Below are 23,405 nucleotides of genomic sequence, written 5' to 3'. Positions count from 1 at the left end.
CAATTCCAAATGCTATTTCAATATTAATTTGTCAAACGTGAAGCCAATATGCAGGTTTATCATACAATTCAGTTTCATTTAGTCAACTGGGAATTCAATGAAAGAATAGTTAAAGCAATGTTTATATTTTTTTTGCATTTAAATTAATGTAGTATTATTATTTTTGAGTCACTTTGATGTAACTGCCTAGTATTAATAATAAAGTATCTGAAGCCGATGTGAGTTTCTGTAAGTTTCATGGTTTGATTCACTGGTGCCCCTTTGCCCTCTGCAGCCTGCAGTACTGGATAACCTCCTGACATCGATGAAGTTTGTCCTTCATGGGATGGGAGTGCTGCGAATCAATCTGGCCAACAGCAGGAACAAGGTGTGAAGCTTGGAAACAATTTCAGTTTTACTGCACTGTGTGTAAATGTCCACTAGAGGGCAGTACTTCAATAGAAGAAGCGGCTTGGACGAGCAGGAAACCTCTTCACTTCTACAGCGTTTTGTCCAGTTGACAGATTTAACTTTGGCTTTTACATCCTTTTAGTCTCAAGTGTGGATCTGGGTGGTAACTAAAACTACACCTAAATCGTCATAGTGATAAGGCCTTAGTGATATCAGGACTGCGTATTGATGGTGTGCAATTATCTATAGAATTATAATATATAATAATTGTAAGAATGTTAAGAAGCAGAAAAATAAGCTCAATCTTTATTTTAATGTTATCCATGATTAAAAAATAACAGTTCTAGCTAAGAAACACCCATCCAGCCAAAGAACAAACGATAAACATTATTTACTTAACTGGTAAGATGGTCACATTCTGCCTGTTTTCCATTGGACAGTATGAATCAAAATTATGATCTCCCTCTTGGTATGTTTCCTCTCACATTATGATTTATATAACATTGGTGCACATGTTCTAGGTGCATGCTCATTCTGTCCTGTCTTGTGGGCGGTGTTTTGATGAGGACCAGGTCTTGTTCCCGTTCGTGGCTCACGCTTTGACCTGTCTGTGGGCGGACCAGGGTGTTCGGGAGGCAGCTGCCAGGGGATACGAGTACGAACTCAACGACTCCGCCCTGTAGTGAGTATGAGGGTACTGCATGTGGAGGGAGCAGCAGGACACTAATTACTAACACCAAACAGTTAATGATTGACCATGTGTTTGCTATCACTGGGGATCAAGTTCAATTTAGGGCTTAATGCGTTGCAATTATGTTGTAATTAAGGAAAAACAAGCAATAGAAGGAGTTATATTTAAATAATGTACATCTATAACTATTAATTATGTATTGTGTTTTGAAAATAGGCGAAAAAGAGAAGCAAATTTAGTAAAAAGTTTAAATATTGAAAGGCTGGTGTGTACAAAAGGATAAAGGCACAGCAGAGTCTCCAGGAGGCCGTCTCTTCTCATCTTTGACCCTAGCAAGAGGCCTCTTTTCTGGGGTTATCCACACCGACAGCCCCCCTGGATCCTGCTGAGTTTCAGGACTAGTCACTGTCACCTTCGCTCTCTTGAACAAAAACACGCCAACCTGAGGGTCTATTCGCGTGAGGACTAAGTTTAATGTAGCTTTTTGCTTTAGGAAGATAAAAGTGCTAAAAATACTAAGTACTGATATTTTTGTCGAATAATAAAATGTTAACATAAATGAATAAAAGGGACCAGTGGAGACTAGATTCAAGTTCCACTTTTCAGTCTCAGAGCCCCAAACCAGAACATAAAAAAACTCAACATCCAAGGAACAATTCTGAACATGTCTTGTAAAGCAATGCAATACAGTTTATTATAGATTATATTGTTTTTTCTGGTGGATTAAGCCATGCACTATTATGTTTTTCGTCAATTAAAATTATGACATTTTTGTGAACTATAACCAAATAAAATAAACAAAAATAATTAATTGAAACTAAAATTCCACTCTTCTTATAAAAATGAACACTGCTGAAATGACACTCTTCCCCTGGCATAAAGACTTAACCCCAGCCCTTGCAGTATTTTTAGAGTAACTTATAAACATATGATCTTGTTTAGGAGGTTTGCATGAAGGTCATTGGGCCATAGTTGCACATCACACTGAAGCAGCTAATTTGATAAGCTGCTAATATTTATATCATAATCTAATACTGTGTGCATGAAGTCCTCACAGAGACACATATCCCTTCAGCCTGTTCTGTGTTGTGTAAGCAGCAGGATCACTGTGTAACTGTCCAAAAGCCTTACTGAGGATGACTACTGAGAAGGCCACTGTGGGTTCAGTGATGCCCTAGATGCCACTGTGTGTATCTCATGTTATTTGAGTACTCTAGTTGTAGTTAGGCCCTGTAATCTGTGCAAAGTTTAACCTTGCATTTTTCTGTTTGAATATTCATTTTGTCCCCTGGAGCCTCCACCCTTATCACAACTCACTCTGCACTTGGCAAATGACACAAGTCGGTGTATACCACCCAGTGCATCGTCTTTGATCTTGACTTTTCTGTAGGGATATTAAACATTTTGCTTTTCCCGTGTTCTTGTAAATTGCAGTTTCTTTGACAACATGAGCAGAATAACCTCTCCAGATTACGTGCCGACAGAGACAGACGTGCTGCGTGTACGGCTGAGGACCACCGGAGTGATAGAGACGCAGTTTAAAGTGGAGCACCTTATTTTCAGGTAGATGCTGCTGATATAAGCACATTACACACATTATTGCTTTGCCAAGTCACTTTAACAAAGACCAACCTGATGTGTTATTGGTGTCTCCGATATTTATGCACTTCCCTGCAATGCAACGTTTTATAAACCAGTCAAAGAGCTTTTGGTTGCACAATTTCTTTTTACACAATGTGAACATAAACAACGAACAAAAAATACTGAAAGTTCAAACGTACTGTAGATTATTAAAATGTAATTGTATTGTACTAAATAGATACGCCAAGGTTATACAATTTCTTGAATTGTTAAGTAATAGGATATAACTTAAAGGTAGTATGTAACTTCTGGTGGAGGGTACCTGCTTGTCTCCAAGAAGATGTTTTTCCAAGAATGTCCAATAGTAAAGGCATTACCAGACTACGATAAAGCTCAGATCTGTGGAGAGTAAACCCCGCTCACCGCAAGAATGTATGCTTTTCTATGTATTTTCTTTAGCAATAAAAACACAAGTTCTTACTGTGGAAAATTCCTGGCAATGCAATAACATCTTACCCTCCACCACAAAACTGTTACAGTAGCCTCCTTTTCAATCCAGACAGTGGTTGGACTGGAGTGACTAATTATGAAAAGTCAGTGATGCTAAACATGAAAATAAGGACTCAAGGCAGGTTGTGTGGCATTACAACATGAGTCTAAATGCACCGTGTGAAGTCTCAGTGGGGTTTTGAGGCTTAGTCACTGAGGTTTCTACCCCAGAACTAGATCATCTAAATTCAGGTAAGACCATGCTCTCTGTCACTGGTCTCTGGGTGCCTCTAGGTTTCTGAACCAATAAAAGTTTATTATTTTCGGAACACTTTACTGTGTCATATTGCAAATGGTCTACCCCAAATTGCCTATGACACAATATTTTTAATCAGTCTGCACTGTATAAACACCAGGGAGTTTTAGTACCATAGCAGATTATATCCTGCTATCAATCAACGTTATGGTGGCACATTCTCCCACCCCAGAACAACAAGGTCCCAGGTTCAATTGCTGCAGCATTCCAGGCAGGCTATTTTTAATAGTGTGTGCATGTTCTCATTATGTTTGATAGGGTTTTGTGTGGGTTCTCTGATTTTCCTCATCAATGTAAAACATGCAGAACTGGTTAATGCTCCAGATGTTGGTGCCCCTCCTGGACATGAACTTACAGCTCAAGTTCTGGGCCCCAAGGACAGGTCAAATACAGAGAACACATTTCCAAAGAGGAACTTCTAAACCAGCCTTTAAACTTCATTTTATTCAATATTCAAAAGCTTCTATAGCTCCCACTGCCGTCACCATCTCTTTGACACTTTTATCAGCTGAATCTGTCCAGTCTGTTTGGTGAGATGGTCTGACTTCTTTCAATAAGTCGATATGGTTTGATCCGGCCTTGTGTGGCTTTAGTGGGCAGCTCTTATCAGCACCATGGCAGAGGGCCTAGGGGCTCATGTCACATCACAAATACATCTGTGATCAATGGGACAGTGTCACATAATACACCATCCTCTATCTGCCTCCAGTGGCACAGGTCATTTTCAAGAGACAGCCGGACTCAAGAGACAGTATCCTCACAGTGACATTGTGAGGATACTGTAATGCGGGTTGGACATTTAAAATTTTAAAACAAATTAGCAAATTTTGATTTATGATGTTTATTTAAATAATATTACTTTACTACCTGGAGAGGCTGGAGACAACTAAATGAGTGAGGTGCACCGAATAGTTCAGGGGTAAATTCTCTTTTCATTGTGATTGCGATTTTATTATTTATTTATGTAAAGGACTATCATGATAATCAGTATGTCGACTTGTTTAGTATTTGAAAACTGGAACTATATATTTTTTTGAGCATTTTTGTTATGTTTTGTTCTAATAGAGTTACATTTGAGCTGTAAAGTGTTAAATAAGTCAATTTTAAGGCTAATTATTTAGTTTAATCTGTTATTTATTTGTTGCAGCTCACATCTTTTAATGATGTCTATTTAAAAATGATTATCTTACATTATTATTGTAGTAGTGGCATAAAATAGTTTCAGTATTATCGTTTATTGCAAGATAGATGTAGCAATATATCGTACTTCAAAATGTGTTATCGTGACAGGCCTATTTATACAGTGTTCCTCAAAAACCTTAGCCTCTGCATGCATCTTGAATTGTTATTTGAATCTATTAAGAGGCAAATCCTTGCATTTAAAATCTACATATATGACATACTATGATTTATAATTCTTGCATATTTTAGTCATAAGCAGTATTTTAGTGTACTGTAAAGGCACACTCAAACAGAACATACACCTTATTTTGTTTAGTGCGGTCTCATAATGCAGGAGGGCTGTCACTGTGATGTGTACCTAAAGAGCATCCCCAGTCGTCTTCTACAATGGCTCACTGAGAAAGAAAACACATTACGTAAGATTTTTATTAAATCTCTGCTGGTTCATAAACACAGTGATAGGAAACTGTCATCTTGAGCCACATTATGTCTATACATGGTTTTGATTCATTGGCTCTGTATCAACAGCGATTATGCTCAAGTGTTTTATGCTTTCACCAGGAAAGAGTTACTCCCATCATTACTTTGTCGCATATCAGGTGCACAGTGCTGACTTTCCTCTTGCAGTTTCCAGGTAAAAATGTTGTCATTTTTATGAATAAATATTTAAAGTTATTTCTAGTTCTGCTTTTGATCTTTATTTAGGTGTTTCTTAATCCAGTTAATTTATGTTTTAGATCATGGATTGGTCCTGTTTTGACAAACATTTTTCAATATATTGAAAGCACATTTTTTGCCTTGAGTAGACCAGTATTTTTAAGGCACAGTAAAGTCCTTTTAATCTTAACAAAAGATGAGGTTTAAATCTATCAACTGGACATATCGTTGTAAGAGTTCAGAACTGAAGAAGCGGCTCGGATGTGCCGCAAAACGTGTTCACTCTTACAACGATTTGTCCAGTTGATAAATTTAAACTTCGTCTTTTGCTATGGATCAGATCTGGACGACTGAGGGTTTACACAGACATCTTGTTTAGTCTTAGTTTAGTCTGGTTTAGTTCCCTTTTAGCAGTTTTAATTTTAGACCTTGTTTTGGGTTTGGTTGGAATTATTTGTAATTTTATCCAGTTGAGATTTAGCACTGGCTGGGTCCTGCTCCTCACTAATTATGTGTCGTCACTACAATATCCAGTGTTCAACATTAAACATTTATTTTGTTTATTGCATGTGGCATCCCCAGCGTTTGTCAGGCTTCACTGCTGTAGGTGTAACGCTTCCCTCTTTGATCGTCCTCATTCTGTAAGCGATATTTAATTGGTTTTGGGTAATTAACTCAACTCTGACGTCTCCCTGCTGTAGCCTCTGGGGTGATCAAGAGCTTAGCATAAGTTGGTATGTTTATTTCAAACTTGGAAAGCATTTTGTGGATGTTTTTTGTTTCTTGAATGGAGAAGATGTTGTTTATCTCAGGGACAGTCATTTTAGGAGAAAAGATTGAGTTAAATGCACTATTATTTGTGACATTTAAAAATAACTATGTGTCAGATAAAGGTTATTGTTTTATTGATGTAAACAGATTGCTCGGCTACAATGGCCCATTCTTGAGCTTTCTCATTTTAGACGACATCTGCCGCCAGCATGAGTGCACTTGACTTTTGACCACCCCAATACCCCATTTCAGGGGTAACTTAACCTGAAGAGCTACGCCTGTGTGCTGGCCTTTGGTTCTGTGCTGAGGGTCTGAAGAACCAAAAATATCAACATAAATATGTTTGTTTACATTCCGCAACAACTACTTAATGAAGTAGTTATTGAAATAGTCAGTCACTAACAGTCAAGTCAATACTTGTTTTCTGAACTTTAAAACATGACATGAGGATTTCATTCCAACACAGAGCAGTGCACAAAGAGTGTAGATGAAAACCCTTGTATTGAATTTACTCCATCAAGAAGTCCTCAAGTCTTATTGCACAATCCTACCTCACTGTTGTAAAACTGTATATAAAGATGTAAATATGTTACGGTATTTTTATAATTTAATTTAAAATGTTTATTTTATTTTTTCTGGAGGTTTAGTTGATCAAGGCTTATTGTATTTATTTATGTTACTGGTATTTGCATAATCCTAACTTTTAAATTCAATTCATTTGTGATTCTGATTTAGCTTCATGAGGTTTAATTTGATTTAAATTCTAGTTAATGCAGAAAATAATTGACTCATTGTGTAAAATAATTCTTATCTAGAATTAGTTGCAAGTGCAAATCACTGTCTAATTCATAATTTGAAATGTTTAGATGATTCCACGTTGTATTGTATTGTGGTGTTCTGTGCATACGCTGTGAACTGATGCCGTAAATTGCTCCCATAAAATGTGAATCTTTTATGGCTTTAGGGTTGTTTTTCTCTTTTTAATTATATCTCAGTTCGAGACTATAGGCTATATTATGTGACACCCACCGTTAATAAATCATTGTAATGTAATGATTGTAATTTAATGTTTTATAGTGACGTTGACAGCCATTGTCTTTTGTTCATTATTAAATTATGCACTTGAATGATGAGAAATTTTAACCATTGCAATAGCAATGAACTATTTAAAACAAAATATTATAGCTATAAAATGGGGAAAAGGCCTCAAAATGTTGCATAGTAAAAAGCTGAAACCCAGGAGTACTTTCTGAAGCACATTCACATTTCTTAGACAAACTTGTAAGACCAAAATTTAAAAAAAAAATTCATCAAAACATTATTTTCTTTTAAATTGGTTGTTCTAACACATATTTACTAGTCATCTGCTGCTGTCATCTGCACTTGTGCAGTTATTCATTCACTGCAGTTACTCCCGCTGTTTGTTGACTGTGTGGGCTGTGAAAAGAATGAGCCTATAGCCTGATGGGACCTGACACAACCCCACTTTGGAAAAACATGTCCATAACTTTTACTATAATGAGACGAATACAATGTGATTGTGTCATCAAAGTGTCTCGTGGTTTACCTGTTCTGTTCTGTGGATCTTCTGTCTTTTTCTGCATTTGGTCACGAGTTCTCTTTGTCAATCCAGTGGGGATGGGATACATAGTTCACACCTTTAGGTATTTTTTCATATTCTGGGCTATGCCTTATGTTTATTACCGTGGGAAGAAACCTTATGATTTTACAATGATCCATTATTGATACCATGACCAAACAAGAGTGAAATCATTCATTTTCTATCATTCCAGTGACCGGCGTTATGAAACCAAACTTTGCACTTTACATTTTATATTTATTTCATTGCATAGATTGAATTGAAGTGTTCTCACAATTATATTTAGACTTATCAAATAACCTGAAACATAATATTCTAAAATTGTAAAGGTCCTATATATTACGCAGAACTGAAACTTGTGAGTTTTAAGCCATGTTATAATGTTATGTCTTCAAAAATATACCTGGAGTTGTGTTTTGTTTCATTCACACATGTTCGGTTAACCCTTTATTATTACTCTGTCTACATCTCCATAGAATACTCCTGTTCCACCTTATGATTTCATGAAGTGGTAGTTTTTTCAGTTAACAGCTACCAGTTACCTTTAGTTCAGTAGAGACGGACATTTGGAGAGCTAAATGTTTATAAACAGAGTGGAGCACTTCCTGTGTATGACATCACAAGGTGGAACAGAACTGGGCATAAATATGCAGGGTTTGTCTGTTAAGCATGTGAGAATGGAACAAAACACAACTGCTGGTATGTTTTTGATGAGGAAATAACATTATAACATAGATCAAGAAATACCATAATATGGGCCCTTTAAGACCACTCTGATTTAAACATTCTTGATTTAAAGCCGATCAAGGCCAGTTACGTCGCCCGGACTGGCGTTACCGGGGCCCCACCCTGGAGCCAGGCCTGGGGTGGGTGCTCGGCAGCGAGCGCCTGGTGGCCGGGCCTTTCCCCACGGGGCCCGGTCGGGCCCAGCCCGAAGAAACGACGTGGGGCCGTCCTCCCGTGGACCCACCACCTGCGGGAGGAGCCATGAGGGGCGGGTGCAGAGAGATCTGGGCGGCAGTCGAAGGCGGGGACCTCGACGACCGGATCTCCGGACATGGAGACTAGCTCTGGGGACATGGAATGTCACCTCGCTGGGGGGGAAGGAGCCTGAGCTTGTGCGGGAGGTTGAGCGTTACCGGCTAGATATAGTCGGCCTCACCTCCACGCACAGCTTGGGCTCTGGAACCCATCTTCTTGAGAGGGGTTGGACTCTCCATTTCTCTGGCGTTGCCCGCGGGGAGCGGCGGCGAGCTGGTGTGGGCTTGCTCATTGCCCCACAGCTCAGCCACTGCGTGTTGGGGTTCACTCCGGTGAACGAGAGGGTCGCGTCCCTGCGCCTTCGGGTCGGGGACAGGTCTCTCACTGTTGTGTTGGCCTACGGGCCAAACAGCAGTGCAGAGTACCCGGCCTTCTTGGAGTCCCTGGGAGGGGTACTAGACAGTGCACCAACCGGGGACTCCGTTGTTCTCCTGGGGGACTTCAACGCCCATGTGGGTAACGACAGTGACACTTGGAGGGGCGTGATTGGGAGGAACGGCCTCCCCGATCTGAACCCGAGCGGTGTTTTGTTATTGGACTTCTGTGCTAGTCACAGCTTGTCCATAACAAACACCATGTTCGAGCACAAGGGTGTCCATCGGTGCACATGGCACCAGGACACTCTAGGTCGGAGGTCGATGATCGACTTTGTTGTCGTGTCATCTGACCTCCGACCGCGTGTCTTGGACACTCGGGTGAAGAGAGGGGCTGAGCTGTCAACTGATCACCACCTGGTGGTGAGTTGGATCCGCTGGCGGAGGAGGAAGCCGGACAGACCTGGCAGGCCCAAGCGTATTGTGAGGGTCTGCTGGGAACGTCTGGCGGAGCCCTCTGTCAGGGGGGTCTTCAACTCCCACCTCCGGGAGAGCTTCTCCCTGATCCCGAGGGAGGTTGGAGACATGGACTCCGAGTGGGCCATGTTCTCCACCTCTATTGTTGATGCGGCTGCTCGTAGCTGTGGTCGTAAGGTCTGTGGTGCTTGTCGCGGCGGCAATCCCCGAACCCGGTGGTGGACACCGGAAGTAAGGGATGCCGTCAAGCTGAAGAAGGAGTCCTATCGAGCCTTGTTGGCTCGTGGGACTCCTGAGGCAGCTGATGAGTACCGGCGGGCCAAGCGTGCCGCGGCTCGGGCTGTCACAGAGGCAAAAACTCGGGGTTGGGAGGAGTTCGGGGAGGCCATGGAGGAGGACTATAGGACGGCCTCAAAGAGATTCTGGCAAACCGTCCGACGCCTCAGGAGGGGAAAGCAGTGCTTCACCAACACTGTTTACAGTGCGGGTGGAGAGCTGCTGACCTCGACTGGGGATGTTGTCGGGCGGTGGAAGGAATACTTTGAGGATCTCCTCAATCCCACTGTCACGTCTTCCGAGGAGGAAGCAGAAACTGGGGACCCAGAGGCGGACTCGTCCATCACCCTGGCTGAAGTCACTGAGGTGGTTGGCAAGCTCCTCGGTGGCAAGGCTCCGGGGGTGGATGAGATCCGTCCTGAGTACCTCAAGTCTCTGGATGTTGTGGGACTGTCTTGGCTGACACGTCTCTGCAACATCGCGTGGCGGTCGGGGACAGTACCTGTGGAATGGCAGACCGGGGTGGTGGTCCCTCTGTATAAAAAGGGGGACCGGAGGGTGTGTTCCAATTACAGGGGAATCACACTCCTCAGCCTTCCCGGTAAGGTCTATTCCAGGGTGCTGGAGAGGAGAATCCGACCGATAGTCGAACCTCGGATTCAGGAGGAGCAGTGTGGTTTTCGTCCTGGTCGTGGAACACTGGACCAGCTCTATACTCTCCATCGGGTCCTCGAGGGCTCATGGGAGTTTGCCCAACCAGTCCACATGTGTTTTGTGGATCTGGAGAAGGCATTCGATTGTGTCCCTCGTGGTGTCCTTTGGGGGGTGCTCTGGGAGTATGGGGTCCGGGGCTCTTTGCTAAGGGCTGTCCAGTCCCTGTATGACCGGAGCAGGAGCTGTGTTCGCATTGCCGGCAGTAAGTCAGACCTGTTCCCGGTGCATGTTGGACTCCGCCAGGGCTGCCCTTTGTCACCGGTTCTGTTCATTATATTTATGGACAGAATTTCTAGGCGCAGTCAGGGGCCGGAGGGGGCCTGGTTTGGGAACCACAGGATTTCATCTCTGCTGTTTGCAGATGATGTTGTCCTGATGGCTTCTTCGAGCCAGGACCTGCAGCAGGCACTGGGGCGGTTTGCAGCCGAGTGTGAAGCGGCTGGGATGAGAATCAGCTCCTCCAAATCCGAGGCCATGGTTCTCGACCGGAAAAAGGTGGTTTGCTCTCTCCGGGTGGGTGGTGAGTCTCTGCCCCAAGTGGAGGAGTTCAAGTATCTCGGGGTCTTGTTCACGAGTGAGGGAAGGATGGAGCGTGAGATTGACAGGCGGATCGGTGCAGCGTCTGCAGTGATGCGGTCGCTGTATCGGTCCGTTGTGGTAAAGAAGGAGCTGAGCCGGAAGGCGAAGCTCTCGATTTACCGGTCAATCTACGTTCCTACCCTCACCTATGGTCATGAGCTTTGGGTAATGACCGAAAGGACAAGATCGCGGATACAAGCGGCTGAAATGGGCTTCCTCCGCAGAGTGGCCGGGCGCACCCTTAGGGATAGGGTGAGGAGCTCGGTCACACGGGAGGAGCTCGGAGTAGAGCCGCTGCTCCTACACGTTGAGAGGAACCAGCTGAGGTGGCTCGGGCATCTGCTCAGGATGCCTCCTGGACGCCTCCCTAGGGAGGTGTTCTGGGCATGTCCCACCGGGAGGAGGCCCCGGGGAAGACCCAGGACACGCTGGAGGGACTATGTCTCTCGGCTGGCCTGGGAACGCCTTGGGGTCCCACCGGAGGAGCTGGAGGACGTGTCCGGGGTGAGGGAAGTCTGGGAGTCCCTGCTTAGACTGCTGCCCCCGCGACCCGGCCCCGGATAAGCGGAAGAAAATGGATGGATGGATGGATGGATGATTTAAAGCCCCATTGCATAACTTTCTAGCCAAAGAAACAGACTAAATATAGAAAAGTGTGTGTGTCTTTACTGTGTGGAGGCCTCAAAACTCACTCTTACTTTAATATTCCACAGTATGACATAAAGCTCATCTATCCATGGATAATATTCCAAAATATGGTTTTAACTTTCTGTTTATATGGAATCATGCAGGTCATGTGCCACTCGAAATTTACACTGTGTTTCTTTAAATATAATATAATGTTTCTAATGTTGAATATTTGTAGATATAACAAATGTCCTTATTCCTCTATCATATCTTTAAAAGCAGTAGGTCCTAACCCTGTGATGTCCCACTGCAGCCATGTTGTCTGCCTGCGTGTGGATCATTCCTGTTTGTTTGCCATTATCCTGATGTCGTCTTGTACATGTGCTGGAGTAATGAAGCATCATCTCTACTAAACATGTTCTGCACTGGGTCCTTCATTTCCATGGAAAATTCCCATTGGAAATGTTAACAGGGCTGTTGGCTGCCCTGCTGCCCCTGGCCTGCTCCCTATATGTGCGTCTGCGTTTCCACATGTCCATTTCCTCTTTCAATAATTCCCCCCTTGTAACCAGATAGACTCCGATGTAAGCCTGAGGTTGACACATCTGCCCTAGATAATAGGTGAAGTAAGACAAACCAATAGTGAATCTCTTGCTGCTGTTGTGAAGAAATTACCTTCAGTGTTTTAGAGTGAAAATTGAAATAGATACTGCAGAGATTGGGCTTCTCTTTGTGTGTTTTAAGTTAAAATCACATTTTGGTGAATATTTGACCGTATTCCAAGCCAATATAAAGTGTGATTGATTTGGGTTCCTCAGATTTACAGTAGGCTGTAGCATCAGTATGTGCGGTCATGGACACTGGCTGCTCCATGCTGTATGTCAGATTCAATCCAGATGGAACATGGGTCACAATGAGATCCCACATGACTTAAACACACATATAATGCTAACCTATTTCACGAATGTAAACGCAATCAGAAGAAACAACTTTGCAAATAAAGATATAGACTTATTTAATTACAATGTTTTACAAGTTCCATATAAAGCAAAAGGCTTTACTGGGATTATCTTGCTTTAAGGGTAACTTAAGGGTAACTTGCATTCAGAGGTCTTCAATTTTATCACTATAAATTCTAGCAACACTTCACTTCCTGATGTTGTTTGACAGGCTGACATCTAAGTCTAAATTAGATATGTCCCAGTTTTTGCCAAAGGATTTTTCAGTATTTGTACAATTTCAGTTTGACCATCTTTTGTGAGGTTTCTCTCAGTTTTATTTAATTTGACTTGGGCTGTCTGTGGTTCCTGAAGTGTTTGATTTGAGAGGGTCGAACACCTGTGTCCTCCTCATCCTCTCCTCTTTAACTTTTTAGATATTTGGAGCAATGGATCAAACTGAAATTTTAGGGGTAATTCTCTGATGTTAACACTTAACCCTTAGATGCACACGTGGGGTCAAAAATGACCCCAGAGGTTGTTATTTTTCAAAATCTTTAAAATGAAAAGTTGTAATATATTCATATTCCAGGTATTCCTCAAAAAACATGTTTGTGACATGAGGCCATTTGCATTTTTCTTTACTTTTTCATTAATTTTAAGAAATTGCAGTTTTTGTATCACTACCCCACTCTTCCACAAGTGGGGTCAAAAATGACCCCAAGCAATTCCTATGGAATCTTCTGTGAACCTTTAATTCTTAGCAACTCTGACTGTGCCACTTACACATCTGATGTCATCTCTCACACCTGATGCAACTTTGACTGTCAATATTGTCTCACTAAGACACCTGATGTCAGCAGTCTGACTACCCAGGAGGGGTGGGTTTGTGATGCATGCACCCCATATGCAGTTGATGGGATCATGTACCTAGGGAGACAGCCAGGGGAAGATATCCAGAAGAATCTGGGGGAAAACATTAGCTGTCAGTTGTACAGTGAATTCAGACACACAGGTCACAACATCACCAAGGAGAACTTCTTCACCAGTGTGCCTCTTGCAGAGCATCTCCTGGAGAAGGGTCTGACTGTGGGAACTTTGCGACAGAACAAGCCAGACATTCTACCAATCATGAAGGCTTCCAGGTCCAGAGTGGTCCACAGCACTGAATTTGGGTTCAGTGGCAGCATGACCAGGGTCAGCTATGTGAGACAAAAGGGAAAGGCTGTTCTGCTGCTTAGCACAATGCACCACAGCAAGATGGTGGATGAAAACAGCCCAAAGGGAAAAAAAAAACAAAACAGAAGTGATCCGCTTTTACAACCAGACCAAAGGAGGAGTAGATACTATGGACCAGACGGTTGGCGGCTACACCTGCAAATGGCAGACGCAGAGGTGGCCCATGGTGCTCTGAATGCCTATTCATTTTTCAGGGCTCAGCACCCTGAATCTTGCATAGACATCACCAACGGATGACGACACTTCCTCACAGACATCTCAAAGGAGCTCGTGACACCTCACATGAAAAGTCGACTGGAAGGTACAACGACTGTACCAACCTACATCACTGAAGCAATGGGAAGGTGTGGCGTGACAAAAACTGCTGCAATTTGGCCACAGGAAAGAAGCACACAGGGCCAGCAGAAGAGAAAGAGGTCCCAGTTGTGTCCACGAAACAAAGATTACAAAGCCACTGATTGCTGTTGGAAATGCAGTACCCCTGTGTGCAATGGTTACAGCCAGAAGCAAGTGGCTTGTGACAGTGCACACAGTGAGATAAGATGTTTGTGTGTACATATGCGTGGACAGTGTTATGGTCTCTGGACCTGTGGAATGTTCTCTGTTCGTCCTTCAGACATAGGGACACACAAACATGTTTTGTCACCTGACTGACCTGATTGATTCATTATTAACTGCTAAAATGTGAATGAAAAGTAAAAAGAAAATGTACATGTCAAAAGGGAAATTACTCTTTTGTTTGAGCAAAAATATATCATCTTAACCAACATGAGAGAAATGTGTTTAGTTTATTGCAAAAACACATTGGTTTCAATTGGGGTCATTTTTGACCCCACTTGTGGAAGTGGGGGTAGTGACACAAAAACAGCAATTTCTTAAAATTAATGAAAAAATAAATAAAAATGCAAATGGCCTCATGTCACAAACATGTTTTATGAGGAGTACCTGGAAAATGAAAATATTCCAACTCTTCCTTTTAAAGATTTTCAAGAATAACACCGAGGTTATTGCAAAAACGCATTGATTTTAATTGGGGTCATTTTTGACCCCACTCGTGGAAGAGTGTAGGTATTGGTAAGTTGTGCATCCAAGGGTTAACATGTAGAAGTGGGAACTTATTATCTTTTTAAATTATTATTATCCTGATTAAAATACTCTGGCAGATGGCGTGGTTTAGTTTCAAGTATAACACAAAGATTTATCAGAACGTTTGTTTTATTTTTTAATTTAATTGTTATCAGATAATATTGTGAATGTTGTTTTCAAGATATTGTTGATAGTGGCTACCTCAAAATGCTGCAAAAAGTGCTGATTAAAAATGATGGAACAACAAGTTTATGCTGAAATGTTCCATATGGGGGTAGAAAGTTATCGAAGAAGAAAATTCAGTTTTTGTCCACTTGACAGAATTAAACCTTCTCCTGCGATGGAACCTGCCTGGATGACTGAGGGATTACACAGACATGTAGACTTTTGTTTTGACTCTGAAACCTCTATTAAAATACATGTGCCTTTAGGACTAGTGTTTTTCAAGTGCATAAGCTGCTTTCTTGGCTTGGGTAAAGGGTAGATGGTTGTATGCAAAAACAAACTCTTTACGAAAATTATTACAATTCAGACACCTTCTTTGTTCTACCAAAAACTCCCTTTCAGTGAAAAAAAACCTTGTTATTCAACAAGGCATTCTGAAGGGCTGTGTTTCACTGTGCCAAAATGTGAAACTAGCCAGATCCAACGTACAGTGATGTTCGCAGCCATGAAGGAATAGAATCATTTACCACTGAATATTAGAGGACACAGTCGGGGTTATAGCTTCAAACTCAAAACCAACTGAAAAGCCTTCATGTAAACAGATGTGTGAAACAGTGTGAATAAGGCAGGTGTGAGCTGGTACTGATGGCATTTCATGTACTTGGAATGACTGTTGTTATTGCATTTCTGGACACTCTGTAGTCTGACTACATGTGGCAAGTGAGCCTGTACTGGTGTAAAAATATGACTGTTTTCAGATGAATGATTGTGAATATGATTGTGAACACTAACTAAAATTTAAAATGATGCCAGGAAGAGCAGCTGACGCAGTACGCCGCAGATGCTGATAGGGATCAAAATAAACCAGAAACAATATTACATTGAATGAATGAAGAATAGCCATCCTATTGTCTGAATATCATCATTGGTGTACTCAATAAAAATATTAAAATTAGAGATCGGCCAATATGGGTATTTTCATGGCCTATAACGATATATAGCTCTTCTGATGTTTTCGGACCAATATTTTGGACCGATTTTGATTATTTTCTCCAAATAAAAGTACTAAATGTACTAAAAAATCTGCCCCAGCCCTTTTTTAAACCACAAACATATAAGAGAGCCTTGTAGCCATGTTTTGCTATATCTTTGCACTGGTGTGTTAAAATAAACCTTTGTGTATATTCTTTAGGCAGCAGCATTTAAAGCTGATAACAAGTATAATAAAAAGTATTGAGTATTGCAAATATTGACCCAGCCGATATATGGGTCTATATCTAATGAAGATATTCATGACCTTTACTTTTATTAAACTATAGGCCTCACACTACATGTATCTTCTCTTCCAATCAATACATTTTAATAACGACATTTTAATCAACTCCATTTCTTCTTCATACTTGGCTGAAGATAGAGGTGTGTTATTATTTGGTAATTAAAGTCTGTGTCTGTGCAGGATGTATGATGTGGGGGGCCAGAGGAACGAGAGGAGGAAGTGGATCAGTTGTTTTGAGGACGTTCGGGCCGTGCTTTTTGTGGTGTCTCTCAGCGGCTACGACATGAGTCTGATGGAGGACCCCTCAATGGTAAACACAGATACGACAGCCAATCACATCACTGCTACCCACGCACTAATATTAATGTTATGGACATGTGTTTTTGCAGAACCGGCTGCAGGAGAGCAGGAAGCTGTTCTCCTCAATCTGCAACAATGTCTTCTTCCGCAGCACATCAATGGTAAGAGAAACCTACAAAACTAAAAGTAAAAAAAAACATGGACAATAAGTTAATCCTCCAGTGAAGTAGTCCTGACCAAGCCTCATTCACGCATGTTGGAGTAATCCTTTATTATTAGTCTGTCAAATCTCTAAAGCTGAAAATGCTCTGTTCCCCCTTGTGATGTCATGAAGTGGTAGTTTTCACGTGAACAGTTACCTTTTACCTTTTACTCAGAGATTGGCAACTCGAGGCTGAAATTATTCAAATTATTCTAGTGAAAGTGTATGGAGTTTAAAAACACAATGGAGCACTTCCTGTATTACCACATGACATCACAAGGTAGAATAGAGTGCTTTACATTTTAAAGAACAACTCAGCTTAAATATGCAGGGTTTGTGTGCAAAACATGTGCAAAAAAACAAACAAACAACAGAACTCCAAGTATTTTTTTTTTACAAGGAAACAACATAGCATAGATCAGAAAATAGCGTAATATGGACTGTTTAACCATAACAAATAAAACAATGACTCATACAAAAACACATACAATAATGAATCTTTACATCCTTTACAGGTTTTTAATATTAGTAAATAGCAGTTTCACCAATCCACTTTTTTTAAAGGCATTTAAAATAATTGTACACAACAAGTGATGGAAAATGAATCATCTTTGTGTGATTAAATTACATGTAGCTTTCATTGCCAGCATCACAAATCCACATGTACCCCTATATTTAAAAAAAAAAAAATCCAATCCAAGGTAGGACCATAGCAATGACCGTAGACTGACCTGATTATAAATGTATTTAATAGATAGCCAAAGCAATTATCCGAACACTTTTAATTATCTGTATTTTTCTTCGTGAGCCTGATGCATCTGATAAATAGTGTTTCCATGCACTAAGAGGCCCTGAGTCCGGCCTATTCCTTTTGTGTGTCACTCGAATGGACCACATAGTTGCAATTAGTTTGTGATTTGGAAAGGTGGCATTTTCCTTTTGCAGTTAAATAATTGAATTGCTTTAAAACAACTGCAGGCTTGTTTTATCTCTACCACTTAACTCTGATTCAAAGCAGCCTTGAATGTGTAATGGAGCAGATGTCAATGTCTGTTAGTGTGACACATCTTTTCTCTTGGATGTTTTCACAGTTTAAAATTAGGTGCCTATAGCACAATGGCTCTGTAAACATTACAGCAATGAGTCAAACCTTGAGAGTGGCAGATCGTAGATTAATAAAACATGCACAAAATTTATACAGTGCATTTTTAGAGTTTATTATGTAAGGTTCCTTGAGATGCTTTTGGAAATTACCTGGTGAAATTTCTGTGCCATTTTGATTGTCACACCTCTTTTTTGTACATTCTCTGAGCACTACGGAAGCCCTGCAGGGACAATGGTGAACCATGAGCTTTAATAAACAAATGCAATAGCATGAGATACATTTTGAGTTTCTCCATGTTGGTATTGTAGGATTTCTGAAATGTAATACAAATCTCTAAAAAATGTTACGCCACTGGGAGATGAGCTGAACATCTATGCTCTAGCACAAACAAAATAAAACAAATATCACTACAGGTAAATAAATCACACTACAATATCCACTGCTTTAAAGGTACAGTATATAACTTTTTTGAGGTGGCACGTCACCTCCACGATTACATGGAAACCGAAAGTTAAAACCATAATTCAGAACATTGTCCATTGAATACATAGGTTTTATGCCTTACTGTGAATGATTGTAGCCAAAGGTACAAAATTTCCACGGAAACAAGCTGGAGCAGGCCCTCCTCCAGCCTAAATAAGAGTCAGGTTTGTGGAGATGCAAGCCGGCTCACAGTAAGAATGCATGTTTTTCTAAATTGTTCATACTAGACATTTTTGTAATTTTATTTGATAACACATGATTGAGTGAAATGCCTTTTTGCCATTCAAAGCTGCAACTGGGGTCTCAGAATTTGACTAGTACTATGTATCGGTGGTTAGGTTTATGAGAGGGCCCAGTGCTAACATGGCAAACTGCCTCATTAGACTAAAGTGTTTCATTTATGTGGGAGTGAATTTGTAACCTTCACCTCAATTAGCTCTCTGCAGTGACTGTCCAAGGATCATTACACACCTGTCTCCATCCCAAACTCGACCTCCTCACAGCTTATTATTGCAGTCCTGTTTATGGAGGAAAGAGTTACTCACAGTTTTAATGGGTCCACTACAAAGTAAATTTACCAGTACAGTGCCAGGAAGGTGTTGGTGTGAAAGATTAAAGATATAAGATTGCTTTATATATTTTGATGGAGCTTATATCTAGAAGTCATGAAACTATAATAAATGATGAAAACACATCTTTTTGTAATTATTCTGCTCTCTCTGAGTCATAAAATTTTTCTCTCAGTATTTGGCATGTTTCGGAGTGTATACTAGTCCACAAAATGAAAATTTGATGACTAAATTTGCTGATAATTATTCCAATAATCAATTAGCTCCAACTAATCAATGAACTTGTTTCAGTCCCAGCGTATACAATTTTAATAAGAAAAAGGCACACATACAAATAAACAGTGGGGTAGAATTGCTTTGGGACTACACATGATGAATTAGACGTTGTATTATGGCAATTGATCTGCAGTACTACTCTCACTCTAGTCACAACAAAGTAATGGCTTTTACTGTATCATCATTTGAAAATCTGATTTATTAGTTCAATTGTGTGGTTAGTTATTGCGGCACCGCATTGGGTCTGTTTGTTCTGATGGATATTTTATTTGCATGCTTGATTTAAATGCGGTTTTCTCCTTGTATTGCAGATTTTATTCATGAACAAAATAGACCTGTTTCAAGACAAGATTTTACACACAGGTCGACACCTGCGCCTGTATCTACCGCAATTCAAAGGTTGGTCTCGCACAGGCGTCTAATAAAACACTCAATACCTTTGGACACATCTCCAGCAGTGAATCCCTGTACACAGCATTTTAATCCACCTCTCAAAGAGCACCCTCCTACCCCATGCAAATGTCATTATAACTACGACTCTTGGGACAGGGGTCAGTTCATAGAGTATCCATTTCATATTGAGGTCAAATATGATGAATTGCCTAATATAACAGTGATTCATCTAACATTACGATAACAAATGAATAATAATGATATCAAATGTTAGTGTTAGATTATTGGAGAATAATCTAACAGAAACATTGTTCACAGTTACAACACGACGACAAAACAACAGTGAAATCCTTATTAGCCCCTCTGTTGCGTTGTAATAGATTGTGGCTGAAATTTGATAATATAAATATAAAAATAAATATATAAATATAAAATATTAATTTCTTTATGGGTGGCACAGTGGCTAAGTGGTCAGCACTCATGCTTCACAGCAAGAAGGTTGCAGGTTCAACCCAAACCTTTCTGTGTGCAGTTGGCATGTTTCTTCATGTGTCTGGGTTTCTTCCGGACTTTCCAGTGCCCACCATTAACCTGAAACATTCATCATTGGCAGAATTCGCCAGCTAAGGTTGACCTGACCAAACCTGGAAGATCTGGAAATGGGTCCCCAAGTGCTGCACTGCAGCAGGTCACTGCTATTTGCCCCAGGTGGCACTGGTTGAACGATGGGTCAAATTACTCCTATTCCTCCTGTGTCTGCATAAGTTTTCTCCAGCTGCTCTCTACCTTTATCTGCGGATCAGGGTAGACTGCAGTGGCGATGTGTATAGTGGCGACGTGTATAGTGGCTACATCTTAGGACTAAGAACATGTATAGCAAATAAAGAACACTAAATCCATAGTGGAAAGGATAATAAAATAAAATGATAAGAAACCCAAGGCCACTAGACCATTACTGCCTTATGTTATTTCTTTGCCTTTTTTGACTATGTTAAAGCTAGAACTTGAACTACGTATCCTCTGGCTTGTGTTTATTCTTATATTTATTACTTTAATTCTACTGCTAAACTTTATTTCTCCTTACAGGTGCAGATTGTGACGTGGACGCAGCTGCCCGGTTCATCGCTGCCACTTTTGTCTCTCTCAATAAAACTCCAAACAAACTCATCTACCATCACTTCACCACGGCAACGGACACCTCCAACATACAGGTGGTGTTTCAGGTTGTCATGGACACCATCATCAAGGAAAACCTGGAAGCGGTGTCTTTGTTATAACTTCTGTGAAAAAATCATGGCCAATAACTGTCCAAGTGGGACATCTGACTCTCCTGTCCTGATGATGCTGCTCGAACTCTAAAGACATGAGAAAATCCGTGAGACAACAACTAAGCTACAAATGGATTTATGAAAATGAGAATATAATGGGATAAAACGTGTCTGTTTCAGTAGTTGTTTCTTATATAAATTATCTACTAAAATTGGGCAATAAACAAGAACTGGCACAGTTTTTAATGGCATAGATTACAGTGCAGCTTTAGGGACTCTTTAGGATATTTTACAGTGTAGACTCTGTATGACTATATTTAGTAGGACCCATTTGAACATTTGAAAACGGTGTCCTACTGTAACACTGGCCTGTTTCTTGCAAATGTGTGTTAAGCATTTCTATACAGTATTATTGCATCTCACTTTTGGAGTTAAACTGCTAGAATAATTTTATACTTTTTTAAAAATCACATTCTAATTTGACCTGTAAACCTGTGACTCAAACAGGGCTTTATTATTCAGGGCATATATTTCTCCTCATCCTCCCTGGTTTGTGTGGGCAGCACTCTCAGAGGAAGTCCGGATTTATGGTGTGTCCCACTTCTCCGTGTGGTGCCCGGTCATGCAAACAGCGTTTTCCTCTCATCTGTCACTGTGTCACCCTGAGCTCCTGCGTCACCTTCTCCTCTTAATGAACCGATCATCGCCGTAAAAGTGTTTACTCTCACTTCACCCTTAAACACCCGCTACACTGTGAGAGGAACAGTTGCCCTCCTCCCAACTTTGTTCACAATAAACATGCCACATTTCTGAGTGATAAATAAACTAATGTGACTTTATGAGAAGGAAGAAATGAGTGTAGTGCAGTATTATGTCACTTTTCAGGCAATTCTCATAAACAAACAAAGGACAAGATTTGAGTGTTTGTTCGTTTTAATAAATAAAATAAATAAACATAAACTGCTCTGCAGTAGACCTTTTGGACATTTAATTGACAGTGACGGAACAAGTACATGTCAGACAAACAAAATAAAAAGTCTTCTGACACAGTGCTCAACTCACAGGCTTTTTTGTCTTTTCTAATAAGTTTACTCAATTTCAACAACCAAACCAAACGGGACTTTATGTTTTAAATGAGACATTCAGAGTCTGCTCTGGTCCATCAGTGAATGATCCGTTTCCTCCGTTTGAGCGCCTTTTCCCGGATCGGGTCCGGGTCTGGCGGACTCAGGCGGACAAACAGTCCAGAGAGTCCAGCGTCAGGAACACGTCTGCTTTGCACTGGAACGTGCCCGTGCCGTCCCGCAGCAGCTCACAGCTCTTCAGGTTCGGGGAAATGTCTTTTACACAAATGGCCTGTCAGAGAAAAAGATTTTAAATAAAATTGTATCTACATTTATGATATCTGCTTATGTTCCAAACTCCTGTGTAGTCTCCAAAACGGCACGATGCCAGTGTTTTCAACTTTCATTTTCGAGCCAAGGGACTAAAGGGTTAAAAGAAAGAAAATATAGTAAATTAACTTTTTTGTTGTGGCATTGCGCCTCTTTTTTCAACTTGCGAAGAAGAAATTACATCTTTTCTTTAAAAAAAGAATAACTCACAACTTCACAATCACAATCATACTTTCAGGGCTGTATTACGCACGCGTAATGCTTTTACGCGTGCCAATTTGTAGCGCATTAGTTATGGGCTATGTTTTACTCTGCATAGATGTAACTTTAACTCACCATGTTTTTGAGGATGGAGATTTGCCGGTTGGTGTCCGAGATCAAGTTGTTTCCCGCCGTCTCGTCGCCCTCTACGACTTCTTCGGACTCGGCCCTCCGGACATACGGTGACCGCCTGATGCCGGACAGGAGCCCTGAGGCGCGCCCCACTGAGTAGTAGCTGGGCCCGGTAGACTGCTTGTACCACGCTTCTACGGGATGGACCGAGATGAGTAAAGACACGCTGACGCACACCACGGCGAGTCGCACGGATCTCTCCATTGCTCTAAGTCACTTTTCACAAAGGCGAATACGCACGGTTACCCTTTTCTCCGCTCTCTAGCGCACTTTGCCCGTTTGCTGGAGGCTTGAGAAAACTTTTGTGGCTTATATAGCCTGTTGAGCACGACGCACGCTACTGTGACCCTGGACGTTCGTCAAATCAAAAGTCGGGTGGGCGGATGATGATCGGCGAAGGGAAAAAATACCAATCTAAATTGATCTGTTGTGATTGGGTAAAGCGCTCGTGTCAGTGCGCGCGCGGGGAGGGGGGGGGATGGAGTCAGACGTATAGAAACGTCAAAGCATCTCTGACGCGCAATGGGGTCATTTGAAATGGATTAAGGCGGCCCGGGACACTCAAAGTTTAAGCATGGTCCAGCGTATTGTCACAACACTTGAATAGCTATAA

The 23,405-nt window shown here is 41.3% G+C and overlaps 2 protein-coding genes across 2 annotated transcripts in view; one reads left to right on the top strand and one right to left on the bottom strand.

Moving 5' to 3' along the window:
* gnav1 (guanine nucleotide binding protein (G protein) alpha v1) overlaps positions 1-21,934 on the top strand; it is a 53,259-nt gene extending 31,325 nt beyond the window's left edge. Inside the window, exons 3-9 of the mRNA XM_055226038.1 lie at positions 275-367; positions 912-1,072; positions 2,516-2,644; positions 16,590-16,719; positions 16,799-16,870; positions 19,656-19,743; positions 20,824-21,934. Coding sequence (XP_055082013.1) covers positions 275-367; positions 912-1,072; positions 2,516-2,644; positions 16,590-16,719; positions 16,799-16,870; positions 19,656-19,743; positions 20,824-21,014 — 864 coding nt within the window. The 3' untranslated portion in view covers positions 21,015-21,934. The remainder of the gene's footprint in view (positions 1-274; positions 368-911; positions 1,073-2,515; positions 2,645-16,589; positions 16,720-16,798; positions 16,871-19,655; positions 19,744-20,823) is intronic.
* Positions 21,921-23,235, bottom strand: npb (neuropeptide B). The gene is made up of 2 exons (XM_033971073.2): positions 22,736-23,235; positions 21,921-22,361 (listed from the first exon to the last, which is right to left on the bottom strand). The coding sequence occupies exons 1-2, from the start codon at positions 22,994-22,996 to the stop codon at positions 22,233-22,235; spliced, it is 390 nt and encodes a 129-aa protein (XP_033826964.1). The 5' UTR covers positions 22,997-23,235; the 3' UTR covers positions 21,921-22,232.
* Between the last annotated feature and the right edge of the window lie 170 nt (positions 23,236-23,405).

Source organism: Periophthalmus magnuspinnatus, chromosome 1 (assembly GCF_009829125.3).
Source record: "Periophthalmus magnuspinnatus isolate fPerMag1 chromosome 1, fPerMag1.2.pri, whole genome shotgun sequence".
In the NCBI taxonomy this organism is placed as follows: Eukaryota; Metazoa; Chordata; class Actinopteri; order Gobiiformes; family Gobiidae; genus Periophthalmus; species Periophthalmus magnuspinnatus.
This window is presented reverse-complemented; position numbering and strand designations above follow the sequence as displayed.

Bases quoted from the DNA above. Each gene is read 5' to 3' on its own strand.
- npb (XM_033971073.2), bottom strand. From the start codon at position 22,996: ATGGAGAGATCCGTGCGACTCGCCGTGGTGTGCGTCAGCGTGTCTTTA. The intron at 22,362-22,735 runs GTGAGTTAAAGT...TTTCTCTGACAG, and splicing joins TCTCCATCCTCAAAAACATG to GCCATTTGTGTAAAAGACAT.